The sequence below is a fragment of the Delphinapterus leucas genome, chromosome 2 (assembly GCF_059928025.1).
Source record: "Delphinapterus leucas isolate spDelLeu-1000000601 "Yukka" chromosome 2, BTC_Dleu_Yukka2, whole genome shotgun sequence".
Lineage (NCBI taxonomy): Eukaryota > Metazoa > Chordata > Mammalia > Artiodactyla > Monodontidae > Delphinapterus > Delphinapterus leucas.
The window spans coordinates 152788688-152816684 of record NC_143130.1 but is presented as its reverse complement, the minus strand read 5'-3'; the positions used below and the strand labels follow the sequence as shown (position 1 = coordinate 152816684).

The 27997-nt window shown below is 45.8% G+C and overlaps 2 protein-coding genes across 5 annotated transcripts in view; one reads left to right on the top strand and one right to left on the bottom strand.

Annotated features, from left to right (window-relative positions):
* Positions 1-27997, top strand: part of HEATR4 (HEAT repeat containing 4) — a 95778-nt gene that overhangs the window by 34276 nt on the left and 33505 nt on the right. Inside the window, 15 exon segments of the mRNA XM_022576613.3 lie at positions 1-5876; positions 6816-7006; positions 8030-8170; positions 9688-9891; positions 11230-11373; positions 15393-15572; positions 16451-16611; positions 17255-17359; positions 19427-19545; positions 20240-20420; positions 20986-21055; positions 21891-22080; positions 22762-22840; positions 24170-24329; positions 25763-25821. The exon segment at positions 1-5876 is cut by the window's left edge and continues 34276 nt beyond it. Coding sequence (XP_022432321.2) covers positions 4996-5876; positions 6816-7006; positions 8030-8170; positions 9688-9891; positions 11230-11373; positions 15393-15572; positions 16451-16611; positions 17255-17359; positions 19427-19545; positions 20240-20420; positions 20986-21055; positions 21891-22080; positions 22762-22840; positions 24170-24329; positions 25763-25821 — 2865 coding nt within the window. The 5' untranslated portion in view covers positions 1-4995.
* Positions 1-27997, bottom strand: part of RIOX1 (ribosomal oxygenase 1) — a 31680-nt gene extending 3683 nt beyond the window's left edge. The window contains exons 1-2 of one of the 4 annotated variants that reach the window (XM_089906205.1): positions 24867-27997; positions 1-20399 (exon numbers count right to left, since the gene is read on the bottom strand). The exon at positions 1-20399 is cut by the window's left edge and continues 3683 nt beyond it. In XM_089906205.1, the coding sequence (XP_089762331.1) occupies positions 25940-27913 (1974 nt within the window). In that variant the 5' untranslated portion in view covers positions 27914-27997 and the 3' untranslated portion in view covers positions 1-20399; positions 24867-25939. The other 3 variants (XM_089906206.1, XM_089906204.1, XM_089906207.1) reach the window with 3 other exon arrangements.

Genomic DNA, 27997 nt, shown 5'->3' with positions numbered 1-27997 from the left:
CCGTTTGTTCTATCAACCTGGTGGTCTGAAGCATGTCAGAGCTGGGTGTTCATGTGTTCCCTTGCTCTGTCTCTTTCTCAGTAGGACTTATGAACGAATTGGGGGGGGGGGACATTGAGCTGCATAGACCTAGAGGTTTATTTTTCAAAGGATGACCAAGAAATCCATTTTGCCACCAATCAGTAAATACAATGCAACTTCCCAAAGTTCAATTTACAAAGAAGGAAATTTAATAAATAGCTGAAGATACCCCTGATTGAACCCATAGGTTCTGTGAGTAGACTCATGGAATTCTAAAGAGGTGGTTGCCTAGTAACCAATATAAGCAGCTTTGGAACCTAAAACTAAGGAAGGTTTAAGATGGAAGAAACTTGCTTCCCTTTGAAGACTATGTGTGGGAAGCCACTTTGAAGGTAATTTCAAAACACTGCTGCTTCATCAGTATGTGAAAGGAGCTTATTAGCATCAGATGAATGATGAGAGGCAGACAGAAGTAGTCGAAAATATTTTGGATTAAGTGTCAAAGTATCAGTGTGTTGCTTCAGGTACTAAGCAGTACTGTGATCTTAGTCACGTCTGCTCTCCAGACCTTGGTTTTGAAACCTAATATAAAAGAGTTTTAACAGATTATCTTTATGGCAGCATTTCCAGAGTAATCTCATGAGACAGCAGTGTACCTGTACGAGTGCATGGCAAAGAATGGGAATTAGAAAGTAGAGGGGAGGGAATTCCCTGGCAGTCCAGTGGTTAGGACTTTCACTGCTCTGGCCCAGGTTCAGTCCCTGGTAGGGGAACTAAAATCCCCCAAGCCACTCGGCATGCCAAAAAAAAAAAAGAAAGAAAGAAAAAAGAAAGGGGGAAAAAAATGAAGGGAACTTTCTGTTAAGAAAGAGGCAGCAGGGACCTCCCTGGTGGCACACTGGTTAAGAATCCACCTGCCAGTGCAGGGCACACGGGTTCGAGCGCTGGTCTGGGAGGATCCCACATGCCGCAGAGCAACTAAGCCCACGCACCACAACTACTGAAGTAGGCTCTGAACCTGCGCTCTAGAGCCCATGAGTCACAAATACTGAGCCTGCGCACCACAACTACTGAAGCCCACATGCCACAACTACTGAAGACTGCACACCTAGAGCTCATGCTCCGCAACAAGAGAAGCCACCGCAATGAGAAGCCTGTGCACCGCAACGAAGAGTAGCCCCTGCTCGCCGCAACTAGAGAAAGCCCATGGGCAGCAACGAAGACCCAACACAGCCAAAAAATAAATTAATTAATTAAAAAAAAAAAAGGCAGCAGAGAGAGGGTATTTGAAATAAGCCAGGTTAAAAGGCTGTGTTCCCTGATCCCACTCTCCCTGCTAACCAAACTTCCTTCACAAATCTGACAGATACATTTTGGAGCTATGGTTTCTCTAAATTTAATGTGTATAAAAACCTCTGAGAGCTTGTTAAAATGCAGATCTCTAGGCTTCACTTGCAGCCCACTGAATCAATATTCTAGAGTGTGGGACACAAGAATCTGCATTTTGACAAACTCCTCAGGTGATCTTGATGCAGAAGGTCCTTTAACTATCTAACAAGCACTGTCACAGAAGTTGACTGTCCCCTCTTGGGCCCTTCCTCAGAACTTCAGAATCTGTGGGTGTAGATCAGAGTGTATTACTTGTCTAAAACTCTCAGAAGATGGGACTTCCCTGGTGGTCCAGTGGATAAGACTCCACACTCCCAATGCAGGGGGCCCGGGTTCCATCCCTGGTCAGGGAACTAGATCCCGCATGCCGCAACTAAGAAGTCCATTGCCGCAACTAAAACCCTGAGTGCTGCAACTAAGAAGATCCCACATGCTGTGATGAAGACCCCGTGTGGCGCAACTAAGACCCGGCGCAGCCCAAATAAATAAATTTTTTTTTTTTTTAAAAAAAACCTCTCAGGATACTGTGCTAAGGTTTATAGCCTTTCCTTCTGTGGCAGTTTCCACTGCTTTAGTAACAGAAGGAAAGAAACAAGATATTTCTCCTTTCAGCATGCATTATTTAGCCCACTTCAACTATTTCTGCAGAATAAAGGCAACAGACCAGGGGGTGAGGGTTGGGGACTGGAAAGGTGAACAGAAGAGTGGAACTAAATTTGGGACCTCTGAGATAGCATCCATTTTGAGTCTGGATTTTTATATCAGGTGTTAACTGGACACATGTGGCATAAACCTTCGAGCCCCACTCCTGCCTGTCTAGCCAAGTTCCTAGAAATGCAAGAGATAATCTGGTGGTTGCTGCTTACCAGATTACAGGGCCTGATCTGCAGTTATGCCAGGTTTGAATAACTGTAGGATGCAATTTATTCAATTTCTCACGCTGTCAGTGCACAAAAGCACCTGGAACCTGCCACTCTGCTTTTGGTTCTTAAGGGCTATTTGTTGGGAGGGAACCCTGCCTCAATGTTAGTCCAAGTAACATTTAAGTTTGGATAATATGGAGCTTCCAAACCCTGTAGGTCTTTTCTTCCCTCTCTTAATTGCCTAGGGCCCCAGTATTCCTAAACTTTTCCCTAAGTGCCCAGTGTATCTACCTGTGGGGCCCCAGAGACTTGCCTTCTAAGGACAATACTCCAGGCTCTAAATCAATAACAATTCCTCACAGTTATGTAATACTTTGCAGCTTGCAGAGAACTTTCATACATATTCCCTAATTTTGAGCTTCATATCAACACTAAATTAGAACAGGTATCAGACTCTATTTTCAGATTGGCAAACTAAGGCAAACCAGGGATATTAAATCATTTAAACATGGCTGGGAAGTGCAGAACCTGGCCTGACACTTGTCTTCTGACTCTAAGTCCGTCCAGGACAGACCTCTTTTGACCAAACCTTAGAACATTTTGTCCTGTCCCAATTCCTTTACAAAAACATATCTATCATGTGTTTCATCCTTTTTCAACAAGCCATTATCTTAGATGATGATAACTATTCCTTGAGAATTTATAATAACTGATAATGATAACGTGGTATTCTTTCTGTGATGACAGCATTGTAACCAAAGATTCTGTATGTCACAGGCTAAAGGGCATACATCTGGGGACATCCCAAATCATTCCATATAGGTAGTCATCTTAGGGTAAAACCAGTCCTCATTCTGTTTTTCAAGTGTTTAGGCTCAAAATGCCCCCTGACTTAGGAGCAAGATACTGACACACTGATATGTTAAGAATAAGATGTTCTATTAGGAATACACAAGGCAGGAGAACACTAATATTGTGTTCATCTCGCAGTTCATTTTCAACCAGTGAGAGTAGACACTGTTTAAAGAAAAACAGCACCTTGTGACCACCCTCTAGCCTTGCCCTAATTTTTTTACTCTGACTTTTAAAATACTCAGTGCCCGGTGGCCATGTTGCCTTTGTGACTGTGAAGAGATGGAACAACTAAATTTAACCTTATGTGCAAAAATTCCTGGAGGGACATCACATTAATCATGTGTGACTTAATGTGAGTTAGGTCATTAATTCTGGCCTAGTGACATCTAGGTAAAAGCTGACCCTTAACAAAAAGACACACCAAGAGGACAGATTTAATACACAGAAGACAATGGAATAAATCAAGCCCTAAAAAGAGAAGGTACTGTGCTGGGTGTTGTGAAAGAGAGAAGAGTCAGATCCAGGCTAAGGGGTACCCTGTGCACAGGGCAGGAAAGGCAGGAGTTGGCACTAAGCACAACAGAATAATGGTCTCACCTTCGTGCTGGGGGCAGTGTCACCTGCCCCTGGGAATGGCAAGGCCAACAAAATGAGTGGTAGGGAGCCAAAGCCAGTGTGGCACAGAAGTTAAGTGCTCTGGGGTGGAATCTGGCAGCTGACTTTGAAGCCTGACTCTGCTACTTATGGCCTATGTGATCTGAAGTAATTTACCTACCTCTCTGAGCCCCAGCTTCTTCCCACAGGCAATAAAGACCATAATATCATCCCAGTGTAAAGCCCTTAGCAAAGTACTCATAATTGTCAATTATCATTATTAGGCCAAGGAAGTGCTTCAGAAGTAAAAATTTTTAAAAAGCACTAACTCTAGGCAATTGTTCTCTACAGTGTTTTCCATGCTAGCTAAAACCTGGAAACAATTTGCCTGATAATTAAGAGCTAAGGTGATTTACCTATTTGATAAAATATTCTGTAGCTGTAAAACATTTTAACAATGAAGACTATGTAACAATATGGAAAAGTACTGGGTGACTCTGAAGGACAGCAGACTGGAGACGTGGTCCTTACGGTGCAGTTAAGGAACCAAATATTTAACGATGTGAGGTGTCACAGGGTTAAAAGTTAAAATAACTGGAATGGACTAGGAGTGATTTGTAAATCTGTGTATGACAGGGAGGCCTGGATAGGTCAGGAAAGAGTTACGGAGTAGGCAGGAATTGAGCTGGGCCTGGAAGAATGGACAGAATTTGTGTCAAGTATGGAAGAAAGGCTTCACATGGCACAGAAGGAAGATCTACTTGTGGAGGGAAGAACACTCGGAGAAGAGCTAGGAGAGTCGAGAGGAGAGGTTACATGTCAGGACAAGGTCATAAACTGGGGTCATACTCAGGGAGAACCCTTGAATGCCAGGCTGAGTTGTCTGAACTTTACGCTGTAAGTTCTTTGAACAGCGAGAAAGCAACTTTTGGGGAAAAACTGGAAACCTGGGATACTGCTGAAAAGCAGTAATCCCTCATAAGGAGATGAGGGTCTGAGCTTTGGGACAAATGTGAGAACTGGAAGCAAAGGTCTGAACAAGGGCCATTTCAAATGTTGCAGCATTTCTTTCTTTTGTCTTTCTAATTCCCGTGGCTTCCCCCCTCCCCTACCTGTTCTCCAAGTTCTTTTCTTACTGACTGCTATGGGCTACCAATTTCTACTGACCTAGAGCTCTCACCAGTTCTTCCCATCCCCTTAACAGGTGCCTGGTCATGCCTCCAGGTCCTCCTCTGGACCAGGCAGTGTGGAAGGAAGCATTTGCTGGGAAACAATGACTAAGACCGAGAAGGGAAAGACCTTTCTCTCCCAGCATTTCCGTCAGTCACTCCCCCCACGGCTGGGATGGGGCATGATTTTCTCCTACTTAAAACCAAGAAACAAGGAGGAGTGCGCCTCCGTTTCCAGTGTGCCTCCAGTCTTCCACTCCAGCCCGCAGCACTGTGCAAACCTCAAGAACCAATATTTGAAACAGGCAGCTGCAAACCTCACCTTTTCTCGGGAGGTGGTGCAGCAGCGAGGGCTGGCCAGCATTCCTTACAGCCAAAACAGCTTTGACCATCTCTACGATGCAGACGGCATCATCCAGCCTCCCCAAGTCAGGAAGCCCCGAGCTGAGAAGCCTGTCAGCTTCAAGTTCCTGGATTTTTCAGGTCCCTCAACAAGGGTCACCTCCCAGGCTATGAAGACGGAAAGCTCTGCCAATCTTAAGAAGCTGAAGAAATCAAAGCCAGCAAGCGCAGTCCAGGAAGCATCTGGTCCTCTCAATCTTCATCCAAGCAGGGAGCTAGACGTGCTGGATCTGTCACTTTCTCCAGATGTGAACCTGGAGGAGAGGGAAACTTGGCTTCCCCCTTCTGAGAAGGAGGCCAGAGCATGGCAGGCTGTCGTGCTGGAAAAGCTTAACAAGCGCACTGCCCGATGGATCCAGAACAAGTGTCCTCTGAGGCCTGGGGTGTCCCCCAGTAAGTGGCAGAGCTTCTTGCACCAGCAATATGACTGGAGCCACATCCGGGATGAACTCACTTCCTCCAGCGACCTGGAGCTCTTGAAACAGCTGGAGGAAGAAGAGACAGCAGAATTTGAGGATCGAAGTGTCGTTCTGCCCACCCAGGAGGAAAAGAAGCCAGAGCTGCTGCTTCCTGTCTATTATAGGTAGACTGGCTGGGGCCTCGGGCGCGCCTTTGAGAATCCCTGGCTCCCCTTCAAGGACTCCTGGGTGGCCTCACACTCCTTATTTCAGAACACACTGTCACATTAACCTCTTGTGTTTTCCACCACCAACCTGCTAAGATTTCCACAAAGTAAGGTTTCGCAACCTCAGCACTCCTGAGGTTGGATAATTCTTTGTTGTGGGGCTGGTCCTGTGCACTGTAGGATGTTTAGCAGCAGCCTACTGCATGCCAGTAGCACTCTCCAGGTGTGACAACCAAAGATGTCTCCAGACACTGACACATGTCCCTTTGAGGGACAAAGCTGCTCCCAGCTGAGAACCACTGCCTTTAAAGGAATGCGTTCTCAGCCTTTCCCAGCAGACTGAGCCATTCTGCTGTTCCAGGTACTATCCAGGTGCTCCTAGAAACGAATCCATGGTGGGAGTGAGGAAGGCAGAGACCTCATGAGGTTTGGTCCTGCCTCAGTCTGAATAAGGAGCCAGTGTGTCAACTGACTCGAAAACTGACTGGCAGCAGGATGGAGAACTAAACAAGCTTAGAGAAGAGGATTACTGTACGTTTCTCACATTGCTTCCTTTTCATTTATAACTGGAAGGAAGACTGGAGCTATAACATCCCTGATTCCTAAAAGTGAACTAAAGTGGAAACATTTATTTATTCATCTATTGGACAAATATAAATTGCATTGCCACCACTTTCCAGGCACTCTGCAAAGTGCTGGGAATACAATGTATATGAAACCGACACGGACCTACCCTTTAAAGAGCTTACAGTCTGTCCACTAAATAACCACACACATAATAGGTAAAGTGAGGTAATGTAGGAGGCGGGTTCCCTTCCCCAAGTCCATGCACCCTCTAAGGGCACCAGTTTTAAAGCTACCTGTCCCCCCTTTTCTCCCCATGTCACTCATTCCAAGATTGCCCAATTACTTGCCGCAAGTGCAGACAGTTGAAAGCATGCCTGGCATCAGTAAGACCGCTGAGGACATCGATGGAAAGGGGAGTGTCTACCAGCCCCCAAGGCAGAGCTGCTTCCGACAGGTGAATCCCCGAGCTGGAAAGTTTGCTTACTCCACAGACAACACCTTTGAACAGGAGATTTACTTTGGTAATGGAGCTGGGGCCCTGTAGTGGGGGCCTAGGGGGACATGGAGCAGGGAGGTGGAAGGTAGCTGGGGGATAAAACAGTCATGGGTGTGGATGAGAGGCCCTGGATGAACCAAGTGTTCATGTTGACACCTCCTGGTTACTAGCACGTGAGGTTTTTTTTGGGTTTGTGGGGTGGAGGCCGGGGACAGGGGCAGGTATCTGATAGGAAGGAAACTCTTCTTCTTCTTTCCCCTCTCTCTATCCCTTTATGTTTACTAAAGAGGTAGTGGAGGTAGGATTGCAAAGTAAGCAAGATTCAGCTTTGGGAACAACCTACCTCTTCTCTGTTCTCCCTTCTCTCACTGAGATAATTCCCCCAATGAGGTGCTATGTTGGAAAAAACAACCACAGGCTCTGGAGATCTGAGCTTAAATCCTGGCTTAGCCCCTTCCTACTAACCTTCAGCAAATTATATAAGCTGTCCGAGCCTTACATACCTTATTTGTAAAACAATATTAACAAAAATGTACTTTAAGTAGACAAGAAATATAGTGCTTCTTGTCCAATACCCATGAATGTCCACTACCTTCCCCTTCCATCCTGCTATCCTTTAGATGCCTGGGCTTCCAGGGTACACAATCTAGGATTGCACGTTCCAAGCTGTTTATTCTTCCCTACCCCCATCTTGTTCCGAAACTGCTTTCAACTGAAAGTCTTCTTAAAATGTTTAACAAAATTATTCAGACAAAGGTATTTATGATTGATAAGAGATGAATTAGGTAACCCTTCATTAGTATCTAGCTTTTCATAGGGGAAAATGCCTGTAAGTTAGGTTCTGACTTGGCTTCCAGGCTTTTATGAGGCCACCAGGTCATACTTCCAAGCAACAGTCACCTTCAAGGGATACCCCCAGAGCATGGTAGTCATGAGTCCTAGAGGCTTAGAGTAGGGCAAAAGGAAACTGGGTCTGATCCTGGTGACCAAAAACCCAGAAGAGAGGAAGGAGGCAGGTTCTAGGGACTCATTATTTATATGTTCACAGATAAAGTCCAGATCATCCACCAGATTGGTGCAAAGAGAGACCAAATTTTCCTGGAAAACCTCAATCGATACAACAAGCAGCTATCTAAGGTCTTCCCTGAAACCCCAGAAAGGTGGACCTCCCAGCCAGTTCCTGAACCATGTAAGCACGAAGCTGATAATGGGGGTAAAGGTGGAAGTGGGGTTAGTTCTTTAAGGCCCCTGTTTCATAGGCTGGGACACCACCAGCATCTAGGGGAGTCCCTTCCTACTAAAAATCATCTCATAAAATTATAAAATACTAATTGTAACAGGAAAAGCCTTTGTGGCCCATACAGCTGAAATGAGATGGAACTTAGTTGCAACCAAGTGGTTTAGGGCCAGTAATTCCTAATAAGACAGATCCCACCTTAATGCTTCCAAAGGAAGTACATCAAACCCCTGATCTAGCACTCTGCCCTTTTTCCTTGGGCTGGCTGTACCCTCCCACTCCATTCTCAGGCCCATACCTGCTTCAGGCCCTAGAATCAACCTGTGTTTCAAATTTCTGTTTCATGAGTACATCATCCTTCATTCTGTAAGTTAGGTTAGGTAGAGGGAAAGGAGTTAACCAAGAAATAAACTTATGAAACAAAAAGTGCCCATCCTCGGGCTTCCCTGGTGGCGCAGTGGTTGAGAGTCTGCCTGCCGATGCAGGGGACACGGGTTCATGCCCCGGTCTGGGAGGATCCCACATGCCGCGGAGCGGCTGGGCCCGTAAGCCATGGCCACTGAGCCTGCACGTCCGGAGCCTGTGCTCTGCAACGGGAGAGGCCACAACAGTGAGAGGCCTGCGTACCGCAAAAAAAAAAAAGTGCCCATCCTCCAGAGACTACGTCTCCATTCCCCATGACTCTTTTTTTTGCAATGTCACCGTTCAGATGGGCTCACTGGTGTGCAGAAACTAGCAGCAATAGTGAACCATTCTTTTTCCCACCAGCCCCAAACCTCTGTCTCTAGTGCTGCCTGGCTCTAGAGGCAATAGCCACTAGAGCAGAGGAGGTGCTAATGATGGCAGATGTGGGCAGCTTCCACCAAACTCACACAGCCTCCTCCTTTGTTGAGGGCTATGATTATAAAGCAGTGAAGAAAGCATGTAGCAAAGCCTTGGGTTGGGTCTTAGCAAGTCACCTCCCAGGGCTTCAGCTGCCTCATTAAAACTGAGACACTAATCATTCCTATAGCAAGGCACTCGTAAACACTTAGCAGCTTATAGCACCATTCCTCCTCCCAAATTAAAAACATTAAAAAGAAAACTTAATAAATTAGGAATTAATGGCCAATTACATTCTACTTTAAATGGCAATATATCAAATATTGAATTTTATGAGCAAATATTGTTACATATAAACATATTTATATTCCTAAAGATTTATTAAACTTATAAAAAGGCTTATATGTATCTCAGCTTTTCTTCCCCAAATTTCTCTGCCCCATCATCATGGCTTTATCATGTTTGTAGTCAGGACTTGTCATAACTCCCTATGGGACTTGTACTCAGTTTCCTACATAATCACAGGAAAGTTGGCTCTTGACAGTTTTGTTTTGCCTTAGTGCCAGCCAGGAATAGGAATGTGATGCTGGCTGGGAACACACGCTTAGGGCAGTGGGCAGAATACCTCATACTGCTGCCCCGCACAGCTTGCAGGCCTGTGAAAGGAGCCATGCGCTGGACAGCTCTGCCCATACCGGCCAAGGATCTGCTGCTGCAGGTGGGTGAGGAGGACATGCCCATGAAGACCAGGAGACTGAAGAAGCAGTCAGAGTCACTGAAGGAGAACGTGACTTGGGAACTGGTGGTCCTGCGGAGGATGCTGCAGGAATGGAAGATGGCCTGGGCTCTCAGTGAGTGAAGGGGGTGGGGCGGGTGGGGGTCCTGACATATCAGCATGTTATTTGTGAAGGAGGAGGTTCTCACCTTGGACTAGTGTTTCTCAATCTTCGAAAATCCATCCCTCTCTTGTGAGACATAAAAATCTGGTTGCCTCATCAAGGTTAGACTAGAAAAGAGCTTTTCACACAATGACAGTTGCATTTATCTAGATACTTTTTGCATGGGCAGGTTTTACATCAGTAATTTGTGGAAACTCACTATGCTGAGAACTCTTCACAGGCAGAGACCCTATCTTGCTGACCTCTGAAACTTTACTCAATAAGTGATGCGTGAAAGGAAGGGTGAAATGTGCTGCCCAAGCAATGGAAATGCAGTGATCAAAAGAAACTTCAGTTGGCTATGGTATATACAAACCTTTTCCAAAATTCATTTGTAAATTTGGGATTATCATATATTTACTTTGCCTTCAGCGATATGGGAATAGAACGCTGAGTGCCTGGGACAGAGGAAGGGCCCAGCAAGGAGTGTTGAAAGCTGCAAGATTTGAGGACTCAAGGGCTGCTGGCTTTCAGAACATGAAAAACTAGTTTAGTTAGTGCAGGAAAAAGAGAGGTGATCCATCACATAAACTGGTTCAGGTAAACAAAAAAAGAGTTGAAAAAAAGATTCTGAGTAAAAGCTACCAGTGGGGAGCACCTACAGGTGGTGGGAGCACTGAAATAAAAGCTCCAAAGCTATAAAGAGAGCAGTTAGCAATAAAAGAAGCCCTTGAAAGCCAGATGGAAGAGCCCTAGAAGTCAAGGAAACCTAATGATAACCACAACCATCACATGTGAGTCCTTATTATCTTGCAGGCATTTTGCTAAACACTTTGTCCAGTTAACTCATTTAACACTCAACGTAACTCAATACAATGGGTTCCAGCATTATTCTCATCTTACAAATGAGAAATCTCAAGCCCAGTGAGGTTAAGTAACTTGTCCAAGGTCATATAGCTAGTAATTGCGATTCCAAACCAGGTATGTCTGATGACAGAGTCCCCTTAACCGCTATGTTTTATTGTACCTAACTATTTACCAGGTGATAACAATAAAGAGTTATTTAAGTCAAAAAATAAAAGAATATAGGATGGGATTAGGAGCTTTGTTTGGGAACTACCTAAGAGGGTACTTGGATCATAAGAGAAATAACTTCCCTCAGGACAGGACTCCATCTCTGGAGCCCTTTATTCTTCTGAGCTGTTCTGCTTGAATTGTCCTAGGGGAAGGGGACTTCTTGTCACCTGCCTGCAGCACAATATCTAGCCCTAACCAGGTGGTTCTCTTCTAATTTTCCTCCTCATGGTAAAGTCATCGAGTGGCACCATAAGACAATAGAGAGCCTGCTGCAGAGCTTGGTGGACATCCATGATGACATCCGCATCCAAGCCATCATCACTTGTGCCACAGCTGCTTTAGAACGGCCCCGTATTGCCATCAGCCAGGGGGACTCAGGTGAGAGCCAGAACTGGACTGCTTGAGAATATAAGCAATTCGCAGAGCCATAGAAATTTTGAACTGGCAGAGACCCTGAAGCTTATCTGAGATCATTTCACAAAATGGAAACCAAGACCCAGAGACTGGCCCGAATATACACAACTTACCAGCAATAGAGATGAATTTAAAATTCCTGACTTCTAGTCTAGTGCTTTTTGCACGAATTTCATCACCCTTTGATGCTCAGTAGCTCACAAGTAAGTTCACATTGTTCTACCTTGAGAGATCCCATTCATAATACCCAAAAAGTATGTGTATGTGTGTGTGAATGCACACACTTTTCTCCCGACTCCATTTTAGCGCTTCTTTTGACAGCACATCTCAAACTCAACATGTCCCATACTGAACTCATCACCCTCTCCATAGACCCCTCCCCACGTTCCACATCGCAATTGGCATCCCCACAATCCATGCAGTTTCTGAGCTAGGACCCTGGGAGTGATCCTGGATAAAATCTTTCTTCTTCCCACAACTAATCGACCAATAAATTCTACAGATTCTGCTTCCTAAACATTTTTTTTATTACGAAAGAAATATAAAGTGTCATTATCAGTCAACACAGAGGAGTATAAAAAGAGGTGGGACTTCCCTGGTGGCTCAGTGGTTAAGAACCTGCCTGCCAATGCAGGAGACACGGGTTAGATCCCTGGTCCAGGAAGATCCCACATGCCACAGAGGAACTAAGCCCCTGCACCACAAATACTGAGCCTGCGCTCTAGAGTCCGCAAGCCACAATTACTGAGCCCACGCAACTACTGGAGCCCGCGCGCCTAGAGCCCCTGCTCCACAACAAGAGAAGCCACCGCAATGAGAAGCCCGCGCACTGCAACAAAGAGTAGCCCCCGCTCGCCACAACTAGAGAAAGCCCACACACAGCAAAGACCCAGTGCAGACAAAAAGATTTTTTAAAAAAAGAGGTGATTACCTCCCCCCAACTCACTTCTCGGTCCCAATCCCACCCCCATGCCATTCCCCAGGGTAACCAATGTTTAGTTTGGCATTCCGCCATTTTCCCTATGCTTTTACAAACATATGCCAACATACATGTGAGCTTTTCTATTTATTACAAAAATGAGTGTTGAATTTTACCAGCCATTTTCTAGTTTCTTCTCCTTTAATTTGTGGATATAATGAATCCTGTTGTTAAACTCTTAGAAAAAATCCTAATGGATCTTTCTTTTACTACTCCACTGGGTTTGTTAATATTTTAGAATGTTTTACTACATTTGTAAGTGAAATCGGTAGTTTTGTGTTTATTTATACTATCTTTATCAAGTTTTAGTTTTTACTAGCCTTGTAAAATGAATTAAGGACTTGGCCATTTTTCCCAATGGTCTGTAATCTTTTGAAAAAGAAATGTCAATAGTTTTTTCTTTGCTAGCAATAAGCAGTTAAAAAGGAAAATTTCCCATCTACAAGAGCCAGAACTGTAATCTACCAAGGAGCTGGCTTAACAAGACACAGGACCCAGATGACAGAAACTATAAAATGCTGCTGAAAGGACATAAAACCAACTGACTCTTACTAACCTCCAAGTGCCCTCTCAGATACCACCTTTTGTGAGAAGCCTGGGCTGATACTTCTTCTCTTAAAAAGGATGGTAGCATCCTTTTTAAAAAAAATTTTATTTATTTTTTATTTTTGGCTGCGCTGGGCCTTCGTTGCTGCATGAGGTCTTTCTCTAGATGCAGCAAGCGGGGGCTACTCTTTGCTGCGGTGCGCAGGCTTCTCATTGCGGTGGCTTCTCTTGTGGAGCATGGGCTCTAGGTGCATGGGCTTCAGTAGTTGCAGCACGCAGGCTTCAGTAGTTGCAGCGCGTGGGCTCAGTAGTCGTGGCACAGGAGCTTAGTTGCTCCACGGCATGTGGGATCTTCCCGGACAAGGGATTGAACCTGTGTCCCCTGCACTGGCAGGCAGATTCTTAACCACTGTGCCACCAGGGAAGTCCGGTAGCATCCTGATATTATTCTGCTCTAGCATTTATCATTCTGTCATAATTGTCTGTTTACTTTTCTGCCATCTCTACCAAACAAGGAACTTCTTAGAGGTGGGAACTAATTTTATCTCTACAAAGTTGTCAGGTTTTTAAAGTTTCATTTCACTTATTTCCTGTCTTCTGAGTTCCAGATATGGGCATTTTAACTCCAGGTTTTCAAATTTGCTGCTCCCTCTGCTGGGAAACTCTACCTCTCCCTCTTTACCTGATTAACTTCTATACATGCCCTTCAATTTTCAGCTAAGGTATCACTTCCTCTGAGGAGTCTTCCCTGCCCCACCACCCAGACTTGGTTTGATGTCCCTGCTAATATGCTTCTACATGTACACATTCTTTATTTTAAATGCTTATTTCCTTGGGTATTAAATGGGATGATGTGTGTTAGTGCCTGGCACATAGAGAAAACCTTCAATAGGTGGCAAGAGATATCATCTTATCCCCAAATCTTCCACATACATTTGAGAATACCTTTGTCATTCCCTTTCATGGGATCCCCTTCCTGGGTGTCTAGATTTTTTTTTTTTCTTTTTTGCGGTACGCAGGCCTCTCACTGCTGTGGCTGCGCAGGCTCAGCAGCCATGGCTCACGGGCCCAGCCGCTCTGCGGCATGTGGGATCTTCCCGGACCGGGGCACGAACCCGTGTCCCCTGCATCGGCAGGCGGACGCTCAACCACTGCGCCACCAGGGAAGACCCTGGGTGTCTAGATTTTGATTTGTCTTGTTTCCTCCCCACAACTTCCCAAAGAAAATTATCTTACTCATTATTTCTTGAAATAATTGACTTCTATCTGTTCCCCTGAAATGCACATATTTCCACCTAGCCCATTCTTAACAGATGGCACAGTGGCCCACAGTAGTAGCGAAAAGGACAGATCAGAAATTCTAAAGCCTTAGCTATAGAACTAGCTCTGCCACATCTTGGGAAGTCAGTTAACCTCTCTGAACTTCAAATTCCTTATCTATAAAATGAAACTAGTTGTGGACAAAAGGTTAACAAAACACTTTCCCCTCTTACTTGAGAAATGAGCTTTAGTTAAATGCCTACCTGTTGTCCCGATAACCTGATAAGGATAGGAACTATCTTTGTAGGCAACATTGCTTATGATAAAAATGAACGCTGACTGATAAATTACATCTGGACTGGGAAGAACTGTAAAGTGAAATACACACGCCTGAAGGAGGCACCATCCTTTGGGCTCTCATGAATGCTGTAACTTGTCAAAGCATGCCCTTTGAGGACCTTGGAATTATATCTATGGAGTTCTATAAAAGAGATAATAACTGTGGTGGAACATACGACACATACCTGGGGATCGATTCCATGCTCCTGAGCTGTCCCCCGAAGGCTCCATGGAATGCTAGACAAACCACCTCAAGAACTCTTACCAAAAGGAATGCCTGATAATGTCCTGTTGGCAAACTATGCTTCCATCCTATTTCCTTCCAAAGATTAGTGCCATGCGTGGCCTATGATAGTCTTGTGAGACTGTGTAGTTAAACCTGAAAGGACTCCTGCAATACACATATTTCAGGTGAGCTCTGCAGTCATACCTGCCTTGCCTACTTCAATGAGGGTTAGAAGACTGAATGAGATAATGAATACGAAACACTATATAAGCAGCAAAGCACTACCTAAATATATTTGCTATTATTATTAAAAATATATAAATAGGTTGATTTTCATCACTAAAACTAATGGTGATGGTCACCATAGCCTAGCTGGAAACATTCTCCTTTGGCTTGAGTACAGCTCTGTAGAGGCCAGATGATAAAGGATTGGGAACAGGAATACCCAGCACAAAAGTCAGCCTTAAAATCCTGCCCATTGTAGGGGCTCTGCTAAACTCTATATTAAGAAGCAATAAGCACCTGCAACTGAGACTGAGGTTGGCCACCATGTGACTACAGGAAAAAGCTCTGTTTCAGAGAAAAGCAAAGGGGCTAGATAGCACCCTCTTACTGGCTTTCTTTTGATCACAGACAAGGAAACCGTCAAAGCTCCATCTATCCAGGACTTGCCAGAGGTTCTACAGGCCCCCCTAAAGGCTGCTCTTTGTGACAAGAACGCCAATGTGCGGATGGCAGCAGCAGTATGCCAATATGCCATACAGTCACATAATCTTCTTGCCCGGGAAATCATGCAGACTGCCCTTTTGAAGGGTGAGTAACTCCTTGTTACTTCTGACCTGGAAATATGGGGTAAAGAGAGGACAGCTCACCATCAGCTTTTCCTAATCCTTTCCTCTCCACCATCATGCTCTATGATGTCTACTGTATTGGGTCTGGGATTCCATTAGATACTCAGAGATTTGTTCTTCCCAGGTACTTTACAAAATAGGTACACTGCCACCTAGTGGTACCTGGGCTAAACGTTTCATAGGTGTGTTTGAACAAAAACCATGTCCCCTTTCGTAAACCAGATTTTCAATTGAAAAGATAATGTAATATTAAAGAATACGTTCCAAAATTTTTTTAAATCACCACTTGAACACATCTTGCTTCCATTTTTGCACATTAACTTACAGGCATTGTCCACAAGCATTGCTGGAGTAACACAAGCAAAAAGGTTCTGTCAGATGATAGGCCCAAGGTGCCCAAATGCTCTGTCTGAAAGATGTACCTGCTCCTTGCGTGGCGGCAGGGGTGGAGGACAACTGGCTGACCAGTTTGGCCTTCGGCACGGCGATACTCAACAATTTAATTCATCTGTCTTAAAAAAGCCTCCACTACAGACTTCCCCAGTCTCTAGTGAGAGGGACAACTGTGTCTCTCACCCAGGCCGGAAGTGCCTTCCTGCTGTTACCTAACAAAAACATATTAGGATTTGACTTTTCAGGTTAAGATTTTCAGTCTATATTTAGAACCTTGATACAATCCATTTAAATGTGATTTAAATAAGGGATTGAATTTCGAGACAGGGGGCAGAGGGAAGTGAGATATCAGGCAGGTAGCAGCCTTGTGTACCAACCCAAAGGCTGCTCTCTCTGTGGGGAGAAGAGATCGCCATTCTGGACTCCTTTTTCACCCCACTGTGGCAGGTAATAGCGTGGACAGCTGGGCTGCAGCTCAGTGCCTGGCTCTGGAAGGTGCTGCCACTTACCCTGTGATTACGAGGATCCTCCATCAGCTGTTTAACAAGAAGAATGAGGACACTGAGCAACAGTCTTGCATGCTCCTGAGCCATCTAAGTGCGAAGACAGTATGTGTCCATTACAGGGTCAGAGGAAGAAACCGAGTTTGGGGGGAACAATTGGGTCTTTGAGGTTGGTGCATGTAAGGAACTGAAAATGCAGGTGGTTGGGTAGGGATAATCTCAAGCACAGGTAAAACCGGACTAAGTGTGGGTGAACCGGCGTGTATACAAGGAAGAGTGACAACAGCTAGCTGAGAAAGGTGAGAAAAGTAGGCTGCAGATGGTTTCTAACTGTGTAGGCAAGAAAAGTTGTGATATGCAGAATTTGCTTCTGCTAGAAGTTTACCACTGAAAACTACACAGACCTACAATTCTGTTTACTTCCAGTAGAAATGTGAAACTCACAGATTGAGGCATATACAAATCATTTTAGGGGGAAAGATAGTTAAATTAAAGAAGAGAAGGTCCCAGGAATTTTCTGTTCAGATTACTAAATCTGTATATTGTTCCCTGATTTGTTCCCCAGAAATCAGTTGGCTTGGATGGAAGAGTGCCCCATTGTAAACCCACTCTCCTTTGCTAGCAACGGGCATCTCATGTGTTTGTGACATTAACTATGCTGGATGCCAGGTTAGGATATAACTTCTTCAAGGTCCCAGCATCTCTAAAAGTGATCACGGATATCCTTACACGTCTTCCATTTCCTCAGACCCTGATACATACCATGCTTGCCGTGGAGCTGAATAGCCATCAATGGAAAGACCGGACTGTAGCCTGCCGAGCTCTCTCCCAGATTGGTGGAAATGTCAGTGTGGTAAGCCTTCTCTTCCTGTGTTTCCAGGACAGAAAGTCTAAGCAAAACTGAGCTAGGGAGCTCTTCCACTTTTTGCTGCTATCTAGTATCCCATTCTTGCCAAACAGATCTCTGTTCCCATACTGCTACCTCTTACTCCTAAACCCAGAATTCTCTTCAAATGCCAGCATATCGTTCTATTACTTAAGACACTGCTTCTCAGCCTGGTGGCAGTCCACAAACTGTTTGTAACCTACCTACAATGAAGTAAGCAAGAAAAAAAAAAGAGAAAAGTTTAGAAACTTTTATAGTAATTTGACATTGCCTCCACATCAAGGTACTTTTATAAGTATCAGTCAATACTGTCCCTACTTTCAAAAACCTGACATTAGAGTTAGAGTAACAAGACTAACATACACAAATGATTCAAGAACAAGTGATAAATGTAATGTACTCAAAACTTTTCAGAGAGAGATTAGTGTGGGCTGAACCTATCAGTTAAAGTTCTGTGAAGGAAGGAGTGTGGGTCAGCTGAGCAAGACTTGGGACAGAACTGAAAAAAAGACTTCCAGGCACGGGAAACCCTGACCATCATTTAGGCTTTCACCTGACCTCCTTCTTGCCATTATTTTAAAATCAACTTCAGCTGTCCAAATGGGATTTTTCCCTTCTTCCTATGTGCCACTATCTTTTCCTTATACCACTAAGTAACTCCAAAATGGCCCAGAACACTGCCATTCCCACGAGAAGAGAGCACCCTCCATCTTGACCCTCACATTTTGATGTGGGAAGCACAAAACCTGGCCATTCAGTGTACTCAGTATAATTCTAGTCTGGGTTAATTCTGCCTCGACTGCCATAGTAGTACCCCGCTGCTAAAGTCTTGGACCAGCAGCATAGGTATCACCCGGGAGTTTGCTGGAAGTGAAAAATCTCACCTCTGGTCAATTCAATCAGAACCTGAATTTAACAACACCATTTTAACAACATCTGATTAATTTGCACATTCACCTCCTCAGCACTTGTTACTCAGGATGGCCAACTGAAAGTAAAAAGCCATGCAGAGCAAGCAGGGGACGGGGTAAAGATGAGGACTTCACATCAGACTGCTGGGGTTAAGCAATATGTCCATCAGTCCTTTCACTCATGCAGTAAGCAAGCAGTTTCTGACCACATCCTACATGCTGGGCAGCATGCTACCACTGGGGATGCAAAGATAACAGAAGTAGCTGTAAAGCAGTATGGAGATTTCCTATTGCTTACAGAAGGCAGAGGAGTTCACTGAGGAGATGCTTTTTGAGTTCAATCCTAAAAGAACAGGAAAACATCAGGTATCAGATAGGGGTGGAAAAGCGAGATGTTTCAGGCAGGGAGAATAGCTTTGGGCACATTACATAATCACCAACTAGTAACCTTCGTCCCTTTCCCTTTGAGAGACGTACTAACACATAGGGTGGCCAACTGTCCTAGCTTGTCCAGTACATAGGACTTTCAGTACTAAACCCAGGAAAAGTCCCAGGCAAATTGGAATGAGTTGGTCATCCTACTAATGTATCACTTTCAAATTTTAAGAGTCTCAAGTACAGATTATGCTGCCCCCGATATAATACAGTAGTTTAAAGCACGAGCTTTGGGCTTCCCTGGTGGCGCAGTGGGTAAGAATCCACCTGCCAATGCAGGGGACATGGGTTCGAATCCTGGTCTGGGAATATCGCACATGCTGCAGAGCAAATAAGCCTGTGCACTACAACTACTGAGCCTGCACTCTAGAGCCCATGAGCCACAACTACTGAAGCCCGCATGCAGCTACGAAGACCTAGCGCAGCCATAAATAAATAAAATAAATTTATGAATAAATAAAGCATAAGCTTCAAAAACAGGCCTGGGTCTGAGTCCTGGCTCCAGCACTCAACAGGTTAACCTTGGGCAAGAAATCTAAGCCTCCATTCTGTCACCTATAAATGGTCATATCTGCCTTATGGGATTGTTTGGGAGGATTACATGATGGGTAAAAATACTTACTAGCACAGTGCCAAGTACAAAATTGACTTGGTAATAAATGGTAGCTAATATTACACCTATGTGTAGGATATGAAACATAAGTTGATCCAGCTGATGTTGAGTGACTGGAATAAGAAAGTGAGACAAGCAGCTGCCCAAGCTCTGGGGCAAATGAGCCTTGGGAAAGAGGTGCATGACACAATCAGGTAAGACCTTGTCAACATGGAGAAAGAAGCTTTTTTATTCTTAAAGTGTACAGGGAGCCTGGGCTCCAGCCAGCCAGCATTTGTTAAGCTGCTCTGTCTGCTCAGCATTGTATAGATCCCATTGCAGGATTTTTTTTTTTAATAAAGTAAAACATTAACAGCCCCTACAGACACTAACAATGTAGCTAAGGGAAGAATCATTAATTGAATGCCCACTAGGTGTTAGGCACTGTTTTAGATGTTTGAGAGTTCAAATGTATGCCATGATTCTGATTATACAGGCAAGATACACAAATGCCTAGCAAAGTCAAGTTTCATGAAGGATGGGTAAGACTACGTAGGCAGAGAGAAGGTAAGACCTTCCATACTGGGAGCCAAATACAGAAATGAACATGGCACATGTGAGGGCAGTGGGGAAGAGAACTTGACTGTAGCAAGAGATCCATGTTTAAAGTTTCCTTTATTCAGTCATTCAACATAGTTTAGCACCTAGCATACTCTAGGTAATAGGGATTCAAGTAAATAAAACAGTTGAGGTCTATCTGGTGAAACTTAAAGGCTAAGTAGGAAAGGGTGGGAATGGATAATGGAGAGCGTACAGAAGTTGGGTTTTATCCTGAGGGCACTGGGGGTGGGCGTAGGGAGAGGGACCAAAAGTTTAAGGAGGGAAAATAAAAGCACCTGTGCCTTACAGAGTCAAGCTGGGCCAAGGAAACTTCCAGGAGCGTGTGGAAGCCCTCTCCCTGATTCGTGGGCTCAAGCTCATGACCGCCAAGCTTCTCCCAAGCTTTCTGAACTGCTTCTCTGATGACTTCACGGCAGTTCGGCAGGCAGCTTGTTTGGCTGCTGGTGCCCTGCAGATCCATGATAATATGGTGAGTCAAGGAGACATGTACCCATCTTACCTGATTAACCCAAGAGGGCATTACCCTGTGCTTCATTCGTACATAGCATACTCACCATTCTGTGGGGACACAGAATGAGAGATCAGAACCAGGAAGGTGAGGAGCTATATAGGCCACACCAACAGTTTGGACCACACTTAGCTCCAAGCCAGCCTAGACTTCACTTTAGAGCACACCCCTGAATCCTGTTCTCACCTCAGTTAACTAGCTTCTCATTACATGGGTGCTGATAGGCTTAGGGATCGACTCCAGTGAATCGAGTTATAATCCCTAGTTATTAGTGGAAAACCTGATGGAGGTATTCAAAAGAAGCCTATATGGCCATAGATCTGTGAGCTGGGAAAATCAATCTACAGATAGGAGATAAGAGCACTCCGCGCCTAAGCCAGTACTTCTGGCTCCAGCTCATTTTTTCACTAGATTTGATAGAAGGCCACTTTTCCAGTTAAAGCACATTTAGACAAGAGGGGTCCCTGTCTCTGGTTCATTCTTGCTCTGATTCTCTCCACTCAGCACTGCCTTTTATCCATCCCAGGTCCTTGAATGCCTTCTGAATCTCATACAGAGAGATCCCTGCTGGAAAATCAAGGCCTTTGCCATTCGAGGTATTACAGGAGTGGCCCCAGCTCCTCAACCTTCCCGTATTTTAGTATAGATGATCCCCAGAATCTCTTTAGGAAGAGAGTAGAGTGTAAGGGAGGGGATAATCACAGCTTCTCAGAAGTTCCTTGCCTGAGAAATTAAAGATTATTTTCTTGTTCTTTTTAATTTTTAGTTAAGGCGTCTAGGTCTATGTCAAACGCGTTAAGGCAAAGGGCTGACAGGACAATCCCTGCCAACAGAATTAGGTTTGAGTTCCAAGTAGGTATCCACTGTTGGATATACTTGCTTTCTCTGGAGGTTTCAACCATAGGACTCTGTAAGTCAGACCAGATTCAAGACTGCTACAAACCTAAAATCCTGCCCTCAAATTTCCTAGAGTTTCTTTTTAGGGATTTTTGGCATTGTTTCTCTCTGACAGGTCCCTTTAAGAATCAGCCCTGGGTTAAGCTGCGAAGTAATTGTGCCTTCTTTCCCCATTACCCTGCCTTGACTAGGTTGGTCTTCTGAGTTATCTATCCCATATCTCATTCCTAGATAAATAGGTACATTAGTATATTCTCACATCCTAATGGACAAGGATGGCATGGAATACCCCCCTTCTGGGAATTCTCTGGGGATAATGTCCTATTCTAACCCATTCCTAAAATTCTAATGGTAATTGTCATCTAAAAGGGAAGGTAAAGACAAAATACTTAGTTTAGTATTTGCAATATTTAATTTAGCAAGTGGTTGCCTATACCTTATTATTATTTATTAATAAGGCCATTTCTGGATGCTAGGATATAACAAACTCAATCTTAAGTTACAGTGGAACATGCTGCCCTCTAATCTCTGCAGCTTTGGGACAAATTGGCCACGTGAGTCCCCAACTGACAGACCTCCTGCTCTGGGCTATCCACTATGAAGAATCACCAGGTGTACGACTAGAGGCTTGCCGTAGCATCCTAGCCCTCAAACTTCAAGGAGACCGAGTCAGGGACACCTTCCTAGACGTGCTGCTCCTAGAGAACCATGATGCTGTTCTAAAGTAAGCACTAACCCTCTGGTTCCTGCCGTGACCTCTTGTACTGCCAACTCTCCCAACCTTGTTAACAGAGTATGTGCCTGCCTTTCCAGGCTGCTTAATGGCTGTAAAAAGCACAGGCTCACCTGGGCCATTCATCTACTTAGCAAGTGGGTAACAGAAAAACTGGCCTGAATTAGATTAAAAGTCAAGCTCATGTAGTTTACGTACTTGTTCATCATCCCAGGTGGGTTTTTTTATTCAACTAACATTTATCAAGTGCCTACTTAGTGACGATAGGCTTTAGCGTCAAAAAGACCAGGATTTGAACCCCAGCTCAGACATGTGCTAGCTCTGTAAGTTTGGGTAAGTTACTTAAACTCTCTGAGCCCATTTTTTCATGTATCAAACGCAGACGGCAGTCTGCCTTATGGGTCTGTGGTGATGATTAATGAGATAACATGTTAGTACCTGTCATAAAGGTGTTCAATAAATAATATCTAGTAGTACCTTCAAGTATATCATCTCAAAAACTACAGAACACCCCTACAAGCTAAGCATCATACAATTTTTGCAAATAAAGCTCAGCAAAACTGCAGTTAGGATTGGAACTTAGGATTCTTGTCTGATTCCAAGTCCTGTATTTTCCACCTCCATGCTTTAAGGATAGGAAGAACAGCCTAAGAAGTCCTTCTTACCTTTCAGAGAAATTCACCATGCAATGAAGACACTCAACTTAGAAAATGAAGGAAACCAAGAAATGCTTCAGAAGATCAAGAACAGGGTAGATAAGTACAAGCTATGTTTTCAAGAAAAAATTCAGGGCTCTCAAGGGTTCCTCAGGCCCCTTTTTCCCCCTAAGCATGTACATACCCTCTTCCCCAACACAGAAATACTTTCTACAGCCCCAGATACAATATCTCACTTGAAGATACAAAATACATCTGTGCAAGATGGGATTATAAAATCCTACTAGTAAAAAGTAAAACAAAGCAAAAATCCCCTTAGTCCTATCAAGTAGCCCTCAAAATCAGCTGTTTCTGAAATATTGTTTCCTTTCCTTCCCTTTTTTTCCCCACCATCCTCTAAACCCAAGTTCTTTCTTTTTTGCAGATAGGCATAAAGAAGGAATGAGGGACTGGAATAGGCCCCCTAGATTTTTTTTTTTTAATTAATTAATTTTTTTTGGCTGTGTTAGTTCTTCATTGCTGCGCAAGGCTTTCTCTAGTTGCTGCAAGTGGGGGCTACTCTTCGTTGCGGCGCACGGGCTTCTCACTGAGGTGGCTTCTCTTGTTGAGGAGCATGGGCTCTAGGCACACGGGCTTCAGTAGTTGTGGCTCGCCGGCTCTAGAGCACAGGCTCAGTAGTTGTGGCGCACGGGCTTAGTTGCTCCGTGGCATGTGGGATCTTCCCGGACCAGGGCTCAAACCCATGTCCCCTGCATTGGCAGGTGGATTCTTAACCACTGCGCCACCAGGGAAGTCCCTAGATTTTCTTTTTCCTTCTAAACTTTCCTTAATTCCTAATCTGGGCTCTTTCACCAAAGGAACTCTAACTGAACAGGTGGTTCTAATTTTTCAAAGCTGTTAGAGGAGATGAAAAATCGAGGGAAAAGGACTTTAAAAAGGCAAAACAGGGCTTCCCTGGTGGCACAGTAGTTGGGGGTCCGCCTGCAGATGCAGGGGACACGGGTTCGTGCCCCGATCCGGGGGGGTCCCACATGCCGCGGAGCGGCTGCGCCCGTGAGCCATGGCCGCTGAGCCTGCGCGTCCGGAGCCTGTTGCTCTGCAGCGGGAGGGGCCACGGCGGTGAGAGATCCGCGTACCACAAAAAAAAACAAAAACAAAAGGCAAAAGATTCTTCATATAATTCACAAAACCAATTTCACATCAAGCAAGCATTTCTTAGCAGATTCCTTTCATCATGCCCAACAAGCTAAAGTAAATTTTTCAATAACAGATGGGAAAAATGTCCAACCAATATCACCAGAGAACAATGTTCTCAGGCATTTACGTACCACCTAATACTAATAAGCATGATGCAATCCTACTTTATTAACGCTTTTTGATGATTTACAGCCTAGTATAGTTTTTCAACATTTGTTCTGATTCAGATTCAAACACTAAGCCAAAAGGAACTGTTGATACAGAAAATATTCAAGATTGAGACAGTCATAGGAAAAGTGAAGGAGGAAGCAAAACGTGTTTACATGCAACCCAAACAGGGGCAAAAACCACTGAAATTCCATACTTTTCTCCAAGAAACTTTTCAGGGTAAGTTTTCTAGGGGTGAATCCTATGCCTTGACTCCTTTAACAAGCCTTTTTCGTGACTGGATGTTTGGGGACTTAGTTGTGAGCCCTGTAGGATGAGAGCCAGGAAAGGACACTTTCTTTTCTTCTTGGCCACCATCCTCTCAGTCCTTCTGTTATCTTTTCCTTGTCCCCCTCCCCCAGGCTCTGATTTGCTATCTGCCCCTTAAAAAAAGAATGATGTAATTCTATCGAACCAATTTGAAAGCTAGGTCAAAAAAAGGACGCCTTAGAAAAACAAAACAAAAAACTGCCGTGTGTACGTCTGGTTAAGCACTCAGAAAAATCCTTGAAGCTTAACCTTGAATAGTAATATTACCTCTGGAAAGTGAGATTATACGTACATCTATGCTTTTGCAACTTAAAAAAAAAAACGATTTCATAAAGTTCTCAGCTTTATATAACTCAACCTATCAGTTACGGTGAAAGGATCTTAAAAGTTCCAGGTACAACCTAAATGATGAGGTGTAGACATCAAGCTGTACCAAAACATACTTACAAAATCAGTGTGCCCAGGCGCAGCAGCAGCCTCAGGTCATTCAGCCAGCTGCCCACCAGCCACCACCCCAAACCCAGGTCTTCTGCTTCCAAGTCCAGTGCTCTCTCCGGTACACCAGGCTCTTTTCCACCAACCATGAGAATATTCACTTGCCAGATTTGGGGAAGTTTCTTCCAACTGCCAGAAAAAAATGAGAGTGGAAAGTAACTTGAACACCAGCCTTCCCTCATGGCCAGCTTGCTACAAGTTGGCTGACTGAGGCCTATGACAGCACAACTAGGTGACATTCTGTCTCTTTGGGAGCAGTGCCAGCCACTGATGCAAGCAAGCACTGAGCAAAACCCTAATACACTTTTTTTTTTTTCTAATACACTTTTAAAAACATAATATACTCAAAACTTTTCTAATAGGATTGTGCTGTTTGGGGTTCGAGTAACATGATTAAAATGAATAAATTACCCCCAAAGTTGCATAATTGGCCCCAATCCTACAACCGTCCCAAGTTGCCTTTCACCTCAGCTGTTGATTTTCCCTATCGACCTCCCTCCTCCCACGTTTCTTTAGACCATGCCACATAATAATCTAGCCCTAGAAAAAGGAAAACATTCTCTGGCATTTTAATAACTTTTCTAACTTTCACACAGACTCACAGTAACAAACAGGATACTGACCCCAACCCTCCCCCCAAACTGATGAAAGAGAACTCAAATGAAGGGTGCAAATTCCAAATAAAAACTTCTAATGTCTCAAGCAGAGTAACACAGCAAATGCCACACAGTACACGGAAGCCTGAGGGTGATGATGAAGTTGGTACTCTCAAACGATCAGGAATCAAGGTTACTTCAGAACAAGCTCCTTTTTCCACCTCCAACTTCTGCTTTTACTTTTGTGCCTAGATGAGGTGGTGTTTCCTAGAAGTCCGTCTGAGTTCTGTGACACTGAAGCAGTCATAAAGGTAAATGTAAGCACAGTGATGGTTATTAAGGTAAGAACGAATTTTCCCCCCCAGAAAAGTGGTGGTGGTAGGAGAGAATCACTACTGTCTTGTTTCTGGCAGTCAAGGAGTAACTAGTTCAGGTTAGAGGCATCTTGGTGAGCAGCAGCCCCTTGTCATATAACATGGTCGCCAAGGAAAGCTGGTCCTCCACACTGTCGCACGGCAAGTCTGCTACCCTCACAAACTCTGGGTAGGAGCGGAGCAGGAGTTCCATGGCATCAGCTTGCTGGGGGTATATCTCCAAGCACTTGGGCTCTTCCAGATGATAAACTCGGGAGTTTTCCACTGTATAATAGAGAAACAAATGGCCTCCCTCACCCACCAGCCGAGCTATACCATCCTGAAGCATGTGCACTTCTGTTTCTGTTGTCAACTGGGCCCCCACGTTTACAGGTTCCCCAGCCTCCCAGCGAATTGGGAGCCCATAAACGCTTAGTGCCCTCTCCCTCTCAGTCAACACAGGGGGCAGAGAATCGTGGATGAAGTCTTTGGCTCTCTGGTCAGCCACAGCATCGACAGGGGCAAAGTGTCCCAAGCGGGCAACCAAGACCCGCACTTTCTCCATGAAAGCAGTTCTTCGCGGATCCTTAGACTCCGAATGCTGGGCCCCCATGTAATCCATAAAGTCTCGGGGCAGTCCCCTACGAAACTCCACATTTTCCTCCATTGCAGCCTGCACTGCCAGAGGCAGTACAGCCTCCAGGAAGTCGCCCCAGGTATTGCGCTGGTATGTGGACAAGGTCAGGTGCAGAGAGTGCACTCCATCCTGGCATTCGGCTTGGTGAATGAAGCCTCGGGGAAAATAGAGCAAATCTCCAGGTTCCAGCACCGTCTGCAGCACCGGCTCTCCTAGGTCGTCCTGACTGAAGTTGGGGCTGGATGTCAGGGCTAGTTCCTCGGTGGGATCCCGCGGTCGGTAGACCCGCCAGAGTTTCCTACCTTCCAGTTGCAGCACAAAAGCCTCGATATCGTCGTAGTGGGGGGCAAAGCCCTGCGAGTTGGGGGGCGTGAGGTAAACGTTGGAGCCTGCCATGCTTCCAAACTGCTCCTGGAGCACAGCCAAAAACTGCCACACGGTGGTGGAGAAAGCCTGCGGACAGAGGAGGCGCAGGGAGCAGCCGGCCCTGTACAGGGACCACGCGGCGGCGGGCAGGGCGCGGCCGGGTGGGTTCAGGGTCTCGCGCCGCCCACTGATGTAGCGCGCGGCGTCCAGGTGCTGCCCAAACTGCACCTCCTCGTTGCGCAGCATTGAGTCCAGGTCGGCGGTAGAGAAAAGACCCTGGTAGTAGGTGTGGTCCTGCCGCCGCACCAGCACAGCCTCGCGCTCCCATAGGCGCCGGTAGAAATGGTCGGGCGGCATGGGCGCGATGAGCCACTCGAAGAGGCGCGCCGCCCGCCGCCGGCTGCTGGGGATGCGGTTCAGCTCAGCCAAGACACGCTGCAGCGGGGAGTCCCAGGGCAGCTCCCCGCCCGCGCTTTCCCCCTGCGGCCCCGACAGCGTCGCTGGAGCCACGGACGGCGGGGCGGCCGCCAAGTGCTGGGCAGAGCACAGCACGGCCGAGGTCTCTACCAAGCGCGGCGGGGGACCCGAGGCCTGCACCAGGCGTGCCGGCAGGGCGGATGCCTCCACCAGGCGCGCCGGCGGGGTCTGCGCCTCCACCAAGCGCGCCGATGGGGTCTGCGCCTCCACCAGGGCGCGGGGAGTCTGCAGGGATCGGGACGCGGGTGAGGCCTCTAACAGCTCCGCGGGCCCGAGGTGGCCGTACGGCTCCCGCCGGGTCACATCCGAGAGGGCCGCCGCCCCTCCAGCCAGCGGGTCCCTGCGATCGTCGACCATCGACTCCACCCTCGAGTCCTCCGAGTCCTCGCTCGGCAGCGCCTGGGCCCTCAGCGCGGCCATCCGGGACGCGACACTTCTCCTCAGCTGCCTTCGGATCTTCCTGGGCCTCAGGGGCAGGGCCAGGACCGACCCGCTATGTGGCTGTGGCTGGCGCCGCCGCCTCAATCGCCCGCGCCTCGGCAGCCCAGCGTTAGCCCGGAGCCCGTCCATGGTCCTACCCTCTCCCGAGCCCAGCGGGAGATGGCGAGAAGCCGGCTCAGGTAGTCGGCTTCCGCAGTGTACTCTGGGAAAGGG